At 44.9% G+C, this 16,032-nt stretch overlaps 1 protein-coding gene across 2 annotated transcripts; it reads left to right on the top strand.

The window, feature by feature from the left end:
- Window positions 1-1,526: 1,526 nt before the first annotated feature.
- Window positions 1,527-14,877, top strand: nop53 (NOP53 ribosome biogenesis factor). Of its 2 annotated transcripts, none has more exons than XM_061217504.1 (12): window positions 1,527-1,805; window positions 4,014-4,090; window positions 5,045-5,132; window positions 6,116-6,318; window positions 6,870-6,925; window positions 7,050-7,145; window positions 8,281-8,382; window positions 8,610-8,780; window positions 11,782-11,957; window positions 13,087-13,153; window positions 13,654-13,730; window positions 14,728-14,877. In XM_061217504.1, exons 1-12 carry the CDS (start codon window positions 1,603-1,605, stop codon window positions 14,786-14,788), a joined length of 1,377 nt encoding a protein of 458 aa, XP_061073488.1. In that variant the 5' UTR covers window positions 1,527-1,602; the 3' UTR covers window positions 14,789-14,877. The 2 variants fall into 2 exon arrangements, with proteins under 2 accessions (XP_061073488.1, XP_061073487.1); XM_061217503.1 differs by having other exon boundaries at window positions 1,529-1,805; window positions 5,042-5,132.
- The last annotated feature ends 1,155 nt before the right edge of the window (window positions 14,878-16,032 follow it).

The raw sequence follows: 16,032 nt of genomic DNA, 5'->3' as shown, positions 1-16,032 counted from the left end.
TTAAAGTGAAAGGAGATGGTTGGGAAGCAAATCATGTGTTTAGTAACAGCCATGAAGTGGGGAGAGTTATAAAGTAGGAAATCAGAGAAGTAAAAGCAGTAATGGTATCTAGTGGAGGCAATGTGATAAGGCATTAAAAAGTAGAGCATTTTGTAGGGCAGATGTAGTCTGTTTCGCAATGAGAGAACAACGGTAAAAGGGGTAATCTTTATGTGGAGACAGCATCTTTTCTGGAGGTGAAGGGAGTTTGTTGGGTGAGGCGACTGAGAGAGGGACAGGAGCAGGATAGTGGCTCAGTGTTAAATGGTAAATTTATATAGCGCCTTTATCCAAAGCGCTGTACAATTAATGCTTCTCATTCACCCATTCATACACACACTCACACACCAACGGCGATTGAGTTTCGTCAGGAGCATTTAGGGGTTAGGTGTCTTGCTCAGGGACAGTTCGACACAGCCCGGGAGGGGGTTCGAACTGGCAACCCTCCGACTGCCAGACGACTGCTCTTACTGCCTGAGCCATGTCGCCCCAGTGTTACTTGAATTTGGCGGGGAGCGACTGGAGAGGGTGTTTTTATATTAGTAGTAGTAGTTCAACAAGTTGAAAGGAATAGAGCAAAGACTAAAATGTCATATGCAGAGGCAACAAGGAGAGTGAGGGGAGAAAAGGGAACTGGGAGGGAAGAGAAAGACAGACCTGGGTCATTGGAAAAACAACAAAGGGAATATGACAGAAAGATTGTAAACATGGATATGAGAATGTTTTTGCCATTCATCGCTATGGTAATATATATATATATATATATATATATATATATTATATTATATTATATATATATATATATATATATATATATATACACACACACACACACACACACACACACACACACTGGAACATTTTTCCTTTATTACACCTACCTACTTATTCATGCTATTATCTAATCAGCCAATTGTGTGGCAGCAGGGCAATGCATACAATCATGTAGATACGGGTCAGGAGCTTCAGTTAATGTTCAGCCATCAGAATGGAGAAAAAATGTGATCTAAGTGACTTTGACTGTGGAATGATTGTTGGTGGCAGACCAGGGTGGTTTGAGTATCTCACAAACTGCTAATCTCCTGGATTTTCACACACACTAGTCTCTAGAGTTTGCAAAGAATGGTGCAAATAAATAAATAAAAATCCAGTGAGCAGCAGTTATGCCCACAGAAACGCCTTGTTATTGAGAGACGTCAGAGGAGAATGGCCAGACTGGTCAAAGCTGACAGGAAGGTGACAATAACACAAATAACCACAAGTGGTATGCAGAAGAGCATCTCTGAACGCACAACGCAACTCCAAGTGGATAAGCTACAGCAGTAGAAGTCTAAAAAATAAGTCTAATAAATACCTAAAAAAGTGCTTGGTGAGTAAACATATAAATTGTGATAACGTAAAATATTCAGTAGGTGGCGCTAAAGCACAAATCTTAGTGTGAGACCGCCGTTAAACAACACTGAAGAAGAAGAAGAAGAAGATAAACCTTAAAACCTAGTGCACCAAATGCTCAGCTGGCGGTACTGACGTCATTTTGTTGTACCATTCCTTTCAATAGTCAACATGGCGGCGGCCAGGAGGAACAAACGCGTGGCGGCCACCCAGCCTGGCTTTTTAAAACTTAATTCTAGTCTGGACCACAGTGAGTCGAATATCCGGAGAAAGCGTGTCAACAAAAATAAGAAAAAAAACTGGAACAAACACAGCGACATACAAGATGTTGAAGAGTTCCTAGACGATGTTAGACTACAAGAAAGATCCACAGGGTGAGTGTAACGTTGCTTGGGTAAACTTTGCTAACTTGGGTAGCTAGCAGCTTGTTTTACAAGTATACTCGTGTTTTTTTTTCCTCACGAGGAATGTTTGTAGATAAGTTAACCATCAACAGAGAGTATGTCCTCACTTGATCACAAATTGGCTCATTAGATTGCCTCTCCTTCGTTGTTGTCAATGACCGTAATCTTATTTTGAATCAGTGCGTTGTCGTTCACACATGTTAGATCACTGCTAGATTCAGATATAACGCATATAACACTCGCCCATTACATTGTGCTTAATGTCAGGCAGATTATTCGCTGTCGCAATTTTGCTCATTTTATAGTTGGACATGTAGCTAGCTAACCACCACCCGTAAATTTGGTACATGCCTCTTAACAAGCGCTTTTCATACTTTTCGGCGTGCTGAAATGTTCTGTGCAGATGCCTTGAGTGATTCTTACCTGGCCTCAAAGGTCTGCTTGATAGTATTTTTTGTATGGCGACGGCTCCGATTGTACAGCGCATCCGGAAAGTATTCACAGCGCTTCACTTTTCCCAAATTTTGTTATGTTACAGCCTTATTCTAAAATGGAATGAATTCATTTTTTCCCTCAATTCTACACACAACACCCCCTAATGACAACATGAAAGTTTTTCGAATTTTTGCAAATTTATTAAAAATAATGAACGAAGAAATCACATGTACATAAGTATTCACAGCCTTTGCTCAATACTTTGTTGATGCACCTTTGGCAGCAATTACAGCCTCAAGTCTTTTTGAATATGATGCCACAAGCTTGGCACACGTATCTTTGGGCAGTTTCGCCCGTTCCTCTTTGCTGCACCTCTCAAGCTCCATCAGGTTGGATGGGGAGCGTCGGTGCACAGCCATTTTCAGATCTCTCCAGAGATGTTCAATTGGATTCAAGTCTGGGCTCTGGCTGGGCCACTCAAGGACATTCACAGAGTTGTCTGTGCTTAGGGTCATTGTCCAGCTGAAAGATGAACCATCGCCCCAGTCTGAGGTCAAGAGCACTCTGGAGCAGGTTTGCATCCAGGATGTCTCTGTACATTGCTGCATTCATCTTTCCCTCAATCCTGACTAGTCTCCCAGTTCCTGCCGCTGAAAAACATCCCCACAGCATGATGCTGCCACCACCATGCTTCACTGTAGGGATGATATTGGCCGGGTGATGAGCGGTGCCTGGTTTCCTCCAAACATGACGCCTGGCATTCACGCCAAAAAGTTCAATCTTTGTCTCATCAGACCAGAGAATTTTGTTTCTCATGGTCTGTGTCCTTCAGGTGCCTTTTGGCAAACTCCAGGTGGGCTGCCATGTGCCTTTTACTAAGGAGTGGCTTCCGTCTGGCCACTCTACCATACAGGCCTGATTGGTGGATTGCTGCAGAGATGGTTGTCCTTCTGGAAGGTTCTCCTCTCTCCACAGAGGAACGCTGGAGCTCTGACAGAGTGACCATCGGGTTCTTGGTCACCTCCCTGACTAAGGCCCTTCTCCCCCGATTGCTCAGTTTAGACGGGCGGCCAGCTCTAGGAAGAGTCCTGGTGGTCACTGTGCTCATTGGGACCTTCAAAGCAGCAGAAATTTCTGTACCCTTCCCCAGATTTGTGCCTTGAGACAATCCTGTCTCAGAGGTCTACAGACAATTCCTTTGACTTCATGCTTGGTTTGTGCTCTGACATGCACTGTCAACTGTGGGACCTTATATAGACAGGTGTGTGCCTTTCCAAATCATGTCCAATCAACTGAACTTACCACAGGTGGACTCCAATTTGATCAGTGGAAACGGGATGCACCTGAGCTCAATTTTGAGCTTCATGGCAAAGGCTGTGAATACTTATGTACATATGATTTTAGTTTTTTTTAATTTTTAATAAATTTGCAAAAATCTCAAAACTTTTCACGTTGTCATTATGGGGTATTGTGTGTAGAATTTGGAGGAAAAAAATGCATGTGAACAACATGCGGTTTAATGGAAGCCAGGTGGGTATAGCCTTGAGACGATTCTAATGAGGTGCTCATTATTTGACAATTTTATAGTTATTTTCACCTTTTCTACCTACCCTCCAGTGTACCTTTGGATTTTGTATTTGTGCTGTGCCCTTTTCCAACCGATTTGCACTGCTTGGAAACTGTTCTGTGTATTAACAGTACAATTCGATGTCTCTTTCTTCATGCCGTGTGTCTGTGTTGCAGTGGACTGATATCAGAAAAGTCAGATGACAACTTGTTTTTTGTGGACACTGGTGAACATGCCAAAAATATCCAGAAAGGTACATTGCCATTTTTATTATTCATCCCTCTCCCACACCTTGCTGTTGTACTCCTGTTCAGGGATCTTAACTAAAATATCTAGACGTATAAATGGATTTTATCTAAAGACTGTAAGCTGCACAAGACCCTGCAGAGGAAATTGTCTGCTAAATTCCTTCTGATGTAAATGTCATTTTGTGCATAAGTGGCTTTGAATGTAAGATGAAGTGTGTTTCTTTCTCAGAAGTTACTATGAAAACAGAATGACTCGGGAGCTTAAAAAATGTGATGGTTCCATATCCACCGCCATGACCTCTACTACACAGTTCCTCCCTTCCCCGCTTTAGTTAAGGGGACAGTAGACCTCTGTAACAGCCTTGTCTACTATTTCTAAAAGGCTTTCTATCACCGATACGAGTTATAACTAAGTTCACTTTAATTAAATTTTACTTCATTTATCATTGCATTGGGTTACTCACAGTAGTTGATTGCTTCTTCTTGATTTGTTCAAAGTATCCAGTCTTCCAGATTGACGGTGTTTAAAGGATGAATGAATGAGTGTGCATGTATAGGCTATATTTGTAGCTGGAAAGCTAGGCGTATGCTATGCAGGATAGACTATATAGCAAACGGAAAAATAGCCCAAACAAAAAAGGATATGTCACGACAACCCAAAACAAAAGAAAGCACTTCTAGAAAACTTAAACTTCCTTTCCTAAACAAAGGAAAACAATTGAAACTTTAAAGCAAAGCTCATTAAACTATTTCAGCTCGGCGTCCTTCAGATAAGGACCTGTTTTCAATTGCCAAATGCTGCTTGCGTCATCCAGGGGTGCCCTTAAATAGTCTAAATTTGTTGTAGCTGGCCACTAGGGGGAAGCACAAGCTGAGGTATCTTAAACCTAACCTTTGGCTCCTACAATCACAGTCTGGAACCTCATCTCTGTTTGACATGGTTGTGCTGTTTTTAGTAGAAGGAGCAGAGAAGACGGGCAGAGGGTCCAGGCCCCTGAGGATAGACCTCATCCTGCAGCACGACTCCCTCGTCCCCCCGCCCAAAGAGTGAGTGCATCTGTGACCCCCGCCAGCACCCGACTGCCCTTCCGCAGTGTGGGGACATCAGGGCCATTCTGTGGTTCATCCTTACAGACTCATCTGAGATCAGTGTCCCCAGCGGAGAACACAACGGTTTACCCAGGGGTCCCCAAGTCTGGTCCTGGAGAGTCACTGGGGATTGCTGATTTTAGTTTTCACTTTGAGGCTAATGACCACTTTAGGCCTATAAAATAGGTGAGGTAACTGTAATCAGATGCTGTAATCGGTCAGTGAAGTGCTGAATGCCAGTATAAGACTCCAGTCTATGGCTCTCCAGGACCAGGGCTGGTGACCCCTGGTTTAGGCCGAGAGGAATTCCCTGTTTATCAGGCGCACCGTGTCGGCATGTTTCCCTTTCGGTGTTCTAGTCCTCCCTTCACATGCCCAATGAGGATTGCATCCTTGCGCTCACAGTATTCCCAACGGGAATGTGAAGACACACAAGGAATCCTGGGTGCCGTCAAGTGGGCGGAGCCTGGGCACTGAGGGCATTGCATCACTCCCCCAAAACCACTACCCCTCCCCTATTCCTCTACCCCCTGCTTTACCACAGTTACCCTGTCTGAATGTTGCATCACCTAATAACATAATATAAGCAGTTATCATTCCAATAAAATTGGAATGTAACTGTAGTTGATATAATCATTAAATATCATTATAATAAATCTTTATAAGAAATTATATGCATATCCTGCATGTTTCTGCAGGCAGAAGTTACACTTTTTTTGTCTATTAAATGGCAGAATAGTTCCGACTGCATCTGAGGGTCTTTCATCCAAAAGTCTTTTTGCCTTTTGTGATTTATTTTTATAGGTGAAATGTTCCCATTCTACTTAGTTTATTGACTTTGAGTAAATGCCTGTTGCATGTATCTGTATGGTGAACAGGTCTCAGTTTAGGTAGAAGATGGAACGTGAACGGTAATGTACCCTTGTGCTTGTGTTCTCCAGTGTTTTGGCTCACCAGCTGCCAAACGCGAAGAAACTTCGACGCATCGCCCAGAGGGCCGAGCAGCTGGCCGCCAAGGGCGTGCTGCCACGCAGACAGAAGCTGCTTCTGAGACGGAAAGTGGCAGCAGGGTCAAAGGCCAAAGAGCGGCCCCCAGCCAATAACCATCCAGAAAGGCCCTTCTACGACCTGTGGGGGGAACAGAGTGAGTGGATTTATAGACCCTGCTGGGGTCTTTTAAATTAATGAATTATTTTATTTTTTACATAATACATATGTCTTAGATGTCAAAAACATGCTACAGTGCAACTATATTTGTTTTTGAGGTTAAATCGTGTCCCTACTGGGGACAACATGCCGCGTATCATATCTGGTATAAAATGCATTGTATTTTTTATTTATAAAGTATGGCAGTGTCGTCACATCCCCATTGCGTCTAATCAAACTGCTCTGTGTAGGTTTAAATTGTACAGCAGAAAGTTAACTGGTATCATATGAATGGATATACCAAGTTGCATCACCAGTCAACCAATCATCACCTGTGTAGCTTATGTGGGCAGTGGTTGCTAACTACGCACTTAATTTTTTGAGGAGGTACACATTAACATGTTCTGCAACCTTATCACATGCCACACATTCTGCACAACCCCTATGCTGTGCCATTTTTATTTGTACTATGCAGAAGAATAAAGCAGCCTTTAGCGGGATAAGATGTCATGATTAAGTGCTCAGTGACTGAACCCCTCTCCCTGCTAGGTGAAGTGACTGCGGACCCCTATTACCTGGAACAGACGAAGAAGAAGCTGGTGAAGGTGTGTGGGAGGCAGATGTGTGCAGGGATTTTATTCACAATACAACGTGTGGTTTAATTTCAGTTGGGGAACACTTGTATGTTCTAATTTTGTGTGTGTGTATGTGTGAAACCCTAACCCTCAGAGACCAGACAAGCTGAACCAGAAGCCGTCCGAATTGCCGGCCGTGGAAGTTATCGCACCAGGAGGCTCCTACAACCCCGAGTTCTTCTCCCACCAGGTGAAACTCACCACTCAGTCCTCCACCAACATTTATGTCAAGTTCTTAGTGCATGCAAACAGTTTATTTGGATACAGCCAGCGAATCTGCATATTGAGACAGACGTAATGTTTATGTGCAGTTTGGGGAGGGGGGGGTTGTGGTCTTTGGGTGGTGTTAATCTAGGTTCTTACCGTTAGCCAAAACAGAAACAAAAACTAGGGCTCTGTGGGAAAACATGGTCATTCGTTAAACTGAAACAAAAATACGAAACTTACCCATCCAACCAACTGAAACAAAACCAAAACTACAATCGTTGGCTCTACAATCAGTAATTATTTCTCTGTACAAAAGGAGTCGCTTGTCAGGCTTCTTGGTTGTCACATCCACTAGATGGCGATATGCTACTGTGTGCATTATCATTGACCGTTGGACTTTCAAGTTTTTGAAAAATGGCTCTCCAGGACCAGGGCTGGTGCCCCCTGGTTTAGGCCGAGAGGAATTCCCTGTTTCAGGCGCACCGTGTCGGCATGTTTCCCTTTCGGTGTTCTAGTCCTCCCTTCACATGCCCAATGAGGATTGCATCCTTGCGCTCACAGTATTCCCAACGGGAATGTGAAGACACCCAAGAAATCCTGGGTGCCGTCAAGTGGGCGGAGCCTGGGCACTGAGGGCATTGCATCACTCCCCCAAAACCCCTACCCCCCTATTCCTCTGCCTTCTGCTTTATGACTACTGCCCCATCAGCCTACACATCTTACTTTATACCCATTTTAAATTGAGGTCATTGCTCATGCTATTTTGTGATGTGTAACTAATAATAAAAAAGATATTAATTTCAGCAAATTAAAATACTGTAGATGTACTTTAAAATTGAATTTCAGTTTTTAATTTGCTTCAAGGCAAAAGTGCTTGATTCTTACAGCACTTAAAATGCAGCATGCATTCTCCCCCTGGAATAAAATAAAACTTAGTCAAGATAATGTAAAACAGCAAATGGACATCTACTCGGTTGGAAATAAAATGTAAAGTTAGTCTTGAAATAAAAACCAAAGGAAAAAAATGATATTAGTAATAACATTTAATGTGAAGTAGCTTGCTGCATGTGATGCATAATGCGTAACAGAGGTGTGTGCGTGTGCGTGTGTGTGTGCAGGCGCTGCTGCTTCAGGCCCATGAGGTGGAGGTGAAGAAGCAGAAGGAAGAGCAGAGGGTGGAGCGGCAGTTGGCCGTCCGGCGGGAGGACAAGGCTACAGAGGTAGGACACGGCCCTCTCTCCTCTGCCCAAACCCAACAGCGGGTCTCTGGGTTCTCTGGGTTCTCTGGGTTCTCTGGGTTCTCTGGGTTCTCTGAGTTCTCTGAGTTCTCTGAGTTCTCTGAGTTCTCTGAGTTCTCTGAGTTCTCTGAGTTCTCTGAGTTCTCTGAGTTCTCTGAGTTCTCACCTGGGGCCCTCCTCAGTGGTCTCACTCTCCGTCTGTATTCTAGGAAACAGTGTTCCAGGAGCAGGTGGAAGGCCTGCTGGAAGAAGAGGAAGAGGAGGAGCCTATGAAGGAAGGGGAGGAGTCTGCGCAAGGCAAACCAGTCCGTCAGAAGAGAGCCTCTCGAGAGAAGAAGACTGAGAAACAGAGGAAGAGGGCAAAGACGGAGAAGGAGAAGGTACAAAGGGGAAATGGGGGTACTTTGAGTGGGTTATCTCTTGGGGTTGTTTGTCCTGTGTGTGTGTTCTTTGTGTATAACCTTGCTCTAAGCCTGTGTGTGTGTTCTGTGTAAAACCCTGCTGTGTGTGTGTGTGTGTGTGTGTGTGTGTGTGTGTGTGTGTGTGTGTGTGTGTGTGCATAACCCTGCTGTGTGTGTGTGTGTGTCAGTGGCAGCTGCTGGTCTTTCAAAGAGGGGAAGCTCATTGTTGGCCTACATCATAAAAGTAAATTTATTTATACGTAAAGTCTGCCCTCCGTTCCTTTTCAAGAAAATGGTCTGTGACCCTGTTGTACCAACTAGGTGTCTTGACCAGTATCCTCTCAATGGCCAGCAGAGCTAGGCTGCTTAAACGGCCTTGGCCCATTGTGTTGCGGGTGTAAGACTTAAGCCTTTTTAAACAGGAGAAGCTCCTTTCTACACCCGCAGACGTAGCTCCAATTGTTGCCACTAATGATAACAGTTTGTACAACTGGGGTATTGCACTGTCCAACTCCATGTCTTTTAGAAAAACCAAGAAATCACACCGCTTTCCTCCGTTACCCTGCAAGTCCTGATTTGAATACAGGACTTGAAGTTCAGACCTCCGTCTCCCTGAATCAAAGTACTGGCCATAACTTTCCAGGACACTCTGGAATGCCTCCTCTGGAAACACTTCTCTCATCTCATCAAACTTCCCTGGATTGACTAACTCTAAGAAGCACAAACTTTCCAAATTTGAAAAACGCAGAGGAATCTGCTCCATGAGATTATCAAGGATGGCCATGTACAGATTTCTGTAGCGCTCCTGGGGATCCTAGAATTGGGAGAGATGGCGCTTTCTCATGGGCTCATCTCGTGGGTTGGATGTGAGACCTGCTGCTTTGGCATAAACAGCCTGGAAAGCCCCCTCTGACCTCTTCTCTTTGACAAAAGCAAGAAGACTCAATTCTTTTCTTGCAATACAGAACGTCCATGGCCCTCTGCTGGACGATATCAAAGACCACATCAGTCTCAGAGAAGATTTGTTCGTATGTGTACAACATTAACACAAACTCAAAATCCTCCAGTTTCATTACAAAACCTTTGGCACAATCCAACGTGTCATCATCCATTGTCTTATCTGCAATGATGTTGTCAAAAGTCTGCAGGAGGCCATCATAGTTGTTTGCCACAGTGCGCACTATCCGTGATGTGAAATTCCATCGAGTATGAGCGTTGTCTAAGAGTTATCTTAGTTATCTTATGTTGTCTTAGTTATAGAAACATTATCTAAGAGTCATACTTGGATAATGTTTCTGTGAACTCCCTGTAATTCCCCTTGTTGGATGATTCACTACTCTCATCATGCCCCCTAAATGATAGTTCCTGCCAACCAAGCAAGGATGTCGCATCAATAAGGCTGTTTAGGAAGGCCCTGTTCTGTTTGACTGTCTCATTAAGTTTTGCCACTTGAATGCGAGCACCTTCATTAATTGCATGTTCAACCCTGACTCTGCCCAGGCAACTTAACCTTGCACATGCACTCACATGTTCATTGCTCTTTTCATGCCTTTTGTATGCCCGGTCAAAGTTAGACAGATCCCCAAAACCCACTTTTGACCAGACAACAAGACATCCCTGAGATGGTTTCATCAAGAGGCATGGCCAACAGTACACTTTCTTTGTCACAGCACTTCCAGTTAGCCAGCTAACTTTGTTATACCAGGAGAGCTGAAAAGACCGGTTACTTTTTGCACCAAGTCAATCTTAGGTGTTGATCTGCCCTGCTGTTTAATTCTAAGTTTCTCCTCGTATGGAAGACTATCAAATGGCTTTGCCAAAATCAGGTCGACAATATTAGCATCGTCTGCCATCGTGTGCACCTTGCTAGCTGGATAGCTAGTTCACTCCAACCTAGCCAACGGTATGATTGATTAAACGAACTAACGAAACGATATTAAACTCGAACAAGGAAATGTTGAAATTATTTTAAACTGAAACAAGGAAATATGAGTGTTTTATTTACAGTGTAAGAAATGAGCAATGGAAAGGGCCAAGCAATTTCGCTATGAAAATACCAAGAAATGAGTAGCAGTTTGTCTTCCGATTTAACTTGCAAAATCCGCGACGGGACTGAGAACTTCCAAGCTGAAGTGATGGTTTTATATCTCAAAATAGCTGTCAATTAAAACGGGGTTCAGCCTTTCGACTGATCCTAAAATCATCATGCAGAAGTTCAGCGTCCAGTCCAGCCGAGGCCAGCCCACAGCTCCATTCACCCCCAGGGAAGCTGAGCGTCCGGGCGGGGCTAATTTTTTCATCATTTTGACATTTTTATCCAATGACCGTCGAGTTTCGAGGCAATGAAAAAAACTGTTTCATGCAGTCCCATGGAAGTGAATGGACGCTCGGCTTCTACGGGGAAATGTATTGACGCTACGCGAATCTATGACCGGTTAACAAAATCGAGTCAGTCGACTTAAGTATCTGATTCTGAACGAACTCGTCTTCGAGATGAACGTGGTCTAACGCATTTCTAGTCAATGAAATGTTAACATAACTGTACATATTTGACCATTTATTTTTTGACATTTTAGGGGAAGCTGAGCTTCCCTTGCAGTCTTAGAGAAATCTGTGTGTGTGGTGTGTGTGTGTGGTGTGTGTGTGTGTGTTCTATAACCCTGCTTTGTGTGTGTGTAACCGTGAGTGTGTATAACCCTGCTCTGGGCGTGTGTGTGTGCTCTGTATAACCCTTCTGTGGGCGTGTGTGTGCTCTGTATAACCCTGCTCTGGGCGTGTGTGTGCTCTGTATAACCCTTCTGTGGGCGTGTGTGTGCTCTGTATAACCCTGCTCTGGGCGTGTGTGTGCTCTGTATAACCCTTCTGTGGGCGTGTGTGTGCTCTGTATAACCCTTCTGTGGGCGTGTGTGTGCTCTGTATAACCCTGCTGTGGGCGTGTCTGCGCTCTGTATAACCCTGCTCTGGGCGTGTCTCCCTGCAGGAGCAGCAGAGGAGGGCAGAGCAGGTGGTGACGGGCAGGAAGCAGCAGCTCTTTCAGCTGCGCTCCATCCGGGCGGAGCTGAAGAGGAGGGAGCAGCGCACCAGGGAGCGGCAGACCCAGCGCCACGCCCGGAAAGAGGCCCAGAAGAGCCTCCCCCGCCGCCTCGGCAGGCTGAAGTCAGTCCCGCCTCTCAGTGTTTATACCCACTGTGCAGTCCGAGTATTTACACATTGATGCAACTTCTGTTCTTTTGGCTCTGTACTCCAGGATATTGGATTTGGAAATTAATCAGTGAATATGTGGTGAAAGTGCAGACTAAGTAATTTGATGGTTTTTCCATCCATATCCGGTGATCCATGGAGGAATTGCATCCTTTTTTTATACATAGCCCCCCCCCCCCACATTTTCAGGGACCAAAAGTAATTGGACTAATCGGAAACAGTCTTATTCAGTCATTTCCTTGGTGCAGTTATAAAAGCTTTGTGTCCGTTCTTGATTTTTGGATTTTGATTGCCTTTGGAGTCTGTTACTGGTATTTGTCAACATGAGCACCGGAGTTGTGCCATTGGAAGTCAAGGAAGCCATTATCAGGCTGAGAATAAGAAAGAAAAAAAAAAAAAAAAACGTTAGACCTACATTAATGGCATTTGGCAAGAGGGATGGCACCTAACAAGAGGATTACTGAAACAAAGTGGAACATGATTAACAAAACGTTAGCACTGGTGTATGTTTGGGATGATTGCCTACTATTGTGGGATGAGGCATTTGATTGGACTTGAGCAGAAGAGATGCTTCTGTATACTTCAGAAGTTACAATAATGAAGGCAAGTGAATTGGCACCCGTGGCAGCTATACATGCCCAAACTATTACACCCCCAGCCCTATGTTTCACAGATAAGGGTGGGGGGTGCTTTTGTTCTTTGACAGTTCCTTTTAACCTCCACGCTTTTCTCTTGGCATCACTGTAACACAAATCAATCTTGGTCTCTCACTTTTCTTCCAGAACTCTGCAAGCACTTTTAGGTACTCCTTAGCAAACTTTAACCTGGCACTGCTATTTTTGCAGCCAATTAGTGCCTTGCATCTTGCAGCGTAGCCTCTGTCGATCTGTTTATGAAGTCTTCTCAGGAGAGTAGTGACTGACACGTCCATGCCTGCCTCATGAAGTCTATTTCTATGTCTTTTGTCTGTTTCTATGTTTCTATGTGTGTTTGTCCAGATACATACCTATCTATGCTTGTGCTCATGTCTGCATTAAGTATGACACCTGTGCTCTCTCTCGTGTCTCTGTGTCTGTGTGTGCAGGTTCCAGGCTCCTGATCTGGAGGTGCAGCTAAGTGATGAGATCCCAGGCTCCCTGCGTCTCCTCCGGGTCGGTCTCTCCCCACCCCGCCTTCACTCACCCTCCCCCCCCACAGTGTCTGCCCAAATCTCTGCGTTACTGCCAATAACAAATTACACACCTCATGCCAGTGCAGCACTGCACAGTGCAACCTTTCAGTTTCACACACCACTGCAGACCTTTCTCCTCTCCCGGGCACTCTACTGCCCCCAATTAGTGTTCTGTTACGATACCCCAGGTGCACTTTATCACATTGTTGACTAAGTGTCTATTGTATCCATTAATCTGCATTCACTTCTCACTTCTGGTAACCTGTGATACCTTCCACGATAGGTTATTCCAAGTCCAAAGACATGTAGCACATAGCATATAGCATAGAACCTACAAATGGAAATTAGCCACTCTGGCACATTTATAGAAATGTTATTAATCTAAATTGCCCCTAATAATAAACCTATAATCATTACAATAAATTGTGATTGGACCAGAATGTTCTTGATTCTGACTGCCTGCAATTCTGTGTCCTACAGCCAGAGGGCAGCATCCTCAAGGACCGCTTCAAGAGCCTGCAGAAGAGGAACATGATTGAGCCCAGAGAGAGAGCCAAGTAAGCCCCTCCTCCCTAACCCAAACTCCCCTCAGAACCTCGGCTCCTAACCCAACTGATATGGGTGCATGCGCCCGATTCAGGCAGCGCTTGGCGGGGGCGCTTGTGGGTATAGACACCTCACAGTAACCGTAACCGAACATCTCCATCTGGGTTTTAACTGTTTGTGAGCAGTCAGTCAGTTCAGCATCTGCGTCCCTCACTTAGCAGTAGTCCATTAACTACAACTACCAGCAGTTTCTAAATGTAGCGCTTTTGTCTTTTTGGCAGAACTGCGGTTCTGTGCGTATAATTAGCAGGATGTCACTGCCGCTATTATTGGCTGCGTGTGCGCGCTGAAACCGGGAAGATTAATTTTTAGATACGTCGGCGAGCGGCCCTCCTGCTTCGCTCAGATTTCGCGGGCGTGTGATAAACGGCTCCGTTAATTGGCTCGCGGCATCGCGAGTGGTGGGAAGGGGCGCGTGGATTGCGGGAACGGGAACGGCTGCGGCAGTAATTGCGTTTTATCCGGCGTAAATGTGGGGCTGCAGATACGCGCTGGAATCGGCGTGACGGTTCCTCCCCGCCGTCGCTGCGCTTCGTTAATGGTGCTCCCCTGGTGGCTGTCATGGTTACATTAACCCTTCGCTGTGTGTCGGATCGCTGGGCTGTCGCACTGGCTATTGAGGACAGATTGGGCTCTGACCAAGAGACCCTGCGACACTCTGCCTCTTCGGTGAATGCAGCGGTTTGTGTAAAACCTGTACCTGCGTCATTGGCCCTGGCGGTAAGCGCAGGCGGAGGGTTGCCGGTTCGATTCCGCCCTGGGTGTGTCAGTGTCCCTGAGCAAGACACCTAACCCCAAATGCTCCTGATGAGCTGGTTATCGTGTGTGCGTGTGCGTGTGTGTAGCTCTTTGGATGAACCATGGCAACCATTTTCCATTTATTAGTTGGGTATGCAGCTGTGTGTACGTGTTTAACGGGGTCGGATGGTCTCTCTCTCTCTCCTGCAGGTTCAAGAGGAGACACAAGCTGAAGTATGTGGAGAAAAGAGCCTTCAAGGCCATCACCTGAAGACAAGACCAACCCCCCTCCCCCCACCACATGCTGTCCAATCTCACTGCTACCGCTCTCTGGAAAATAAATGTCTATCTGAACCACAATCCTCTTGCCTGTCTGCTGAAAACGGTTTAGTGTTTCCAGCATGTGAAACTGAAAGAGTTTGACTAGCGTGTTGGGAGATGAAGGAAAGCGCCTCCGTGCCGTGACATGAGTCCAAATGCGCGTCTCCGTCATTGACTAAAGGCTCTTATTGCTGGGTCATGCAGCAGTCAGTCAGGTGGTTAAACTGTGATCCTTAGAAAGACGGATGCAGTGGACTGTTTAGACTGCATAAGCAGTCCTGGCCCGGAATTTACAGAAGCTTTTTAAAAATATATTTCGTCATCTATTTTATGGGGTATTTTATGTGGAGGAATAACAAATTGAATTGACGTAAACATAGGTTTTTTTTTGGGGGTTTTTCAATAGTTCATCACTAAAACATTTTTTAAATCCCCTCTACATTACCAGTCATTCATCACGTTGAAACAGAAAAATGAACTCTGACTTAAAACACTCCCTGAACTAATTTGTGCTTTTTGTTATTCAAAGCTAAAATGAATATATTAATGAAATATAATCAAGCAAGTTGTTTGTGTCCATATTGAAAAAAAAAAAAAAAAAAAAATGAAGGAAATTAGTTTTTCCCTATTCACCTGTGGTAATTGAATTGTCACATGACTCCCTTCATTTGCATGCAAATGGGTGTGACGAAGCTCTAAACCGCAGCGTGTAATTGAAGATAATGTGCAGCCTGTGTAGAATTATTCCACTTGCTGTCACAAAAGCCAAACATTTACATGTCGGCACGACCGTTGGCAAAACATTGTTCTGATTACCGAAACGGACGTATTCCCACTCCTATTAGAAGTATGAATTATAAATATGATGTGAAGTGAAATTATTTTTCATGCTTGCTTCCATTGGGTTCTTGTTAAATTGCTCATTGGTGAGGTAATGGAAAATGCGCTCCTCGTGTGTGAGAGTGGCCAGCGCATACCATTACACGGGTGTTTGTGAAGCACTCCAAATTCAGTGGATAAACTGTGCCTTCGTGAGGGCTTGTTCAGAGACCGATTCCATTGTCTCAAGTGCACCTCTCACTCGTAGGAAACCACTGTCTCTGACGCCCACCACCTGCCCAGAGGCAGCCAGCCGATCTGCTCTCAGTGGGAGCAGGGGCAGGTGTAAGGGTGGGGGGCCCAATGTGAGCAGTG

This window comes from Conger conger, chromosome 13 (assembly GCF_963514075.1).
Source record: "Conger conger chromosome 13, fConCon1.1, whole genome shotgun sequence".
Classification (NCBI taxonomy): Eukaryota; Metazoa; Chordata; class Actinopteri; order Anguilliformes; family Congridae; genus Conger; species Conger conger.
The sequence above is the reverse complement of the archived record's forward strand: the minus strand, read 5'-3'. Positions and strand labels throughout refer to the sequence as shown.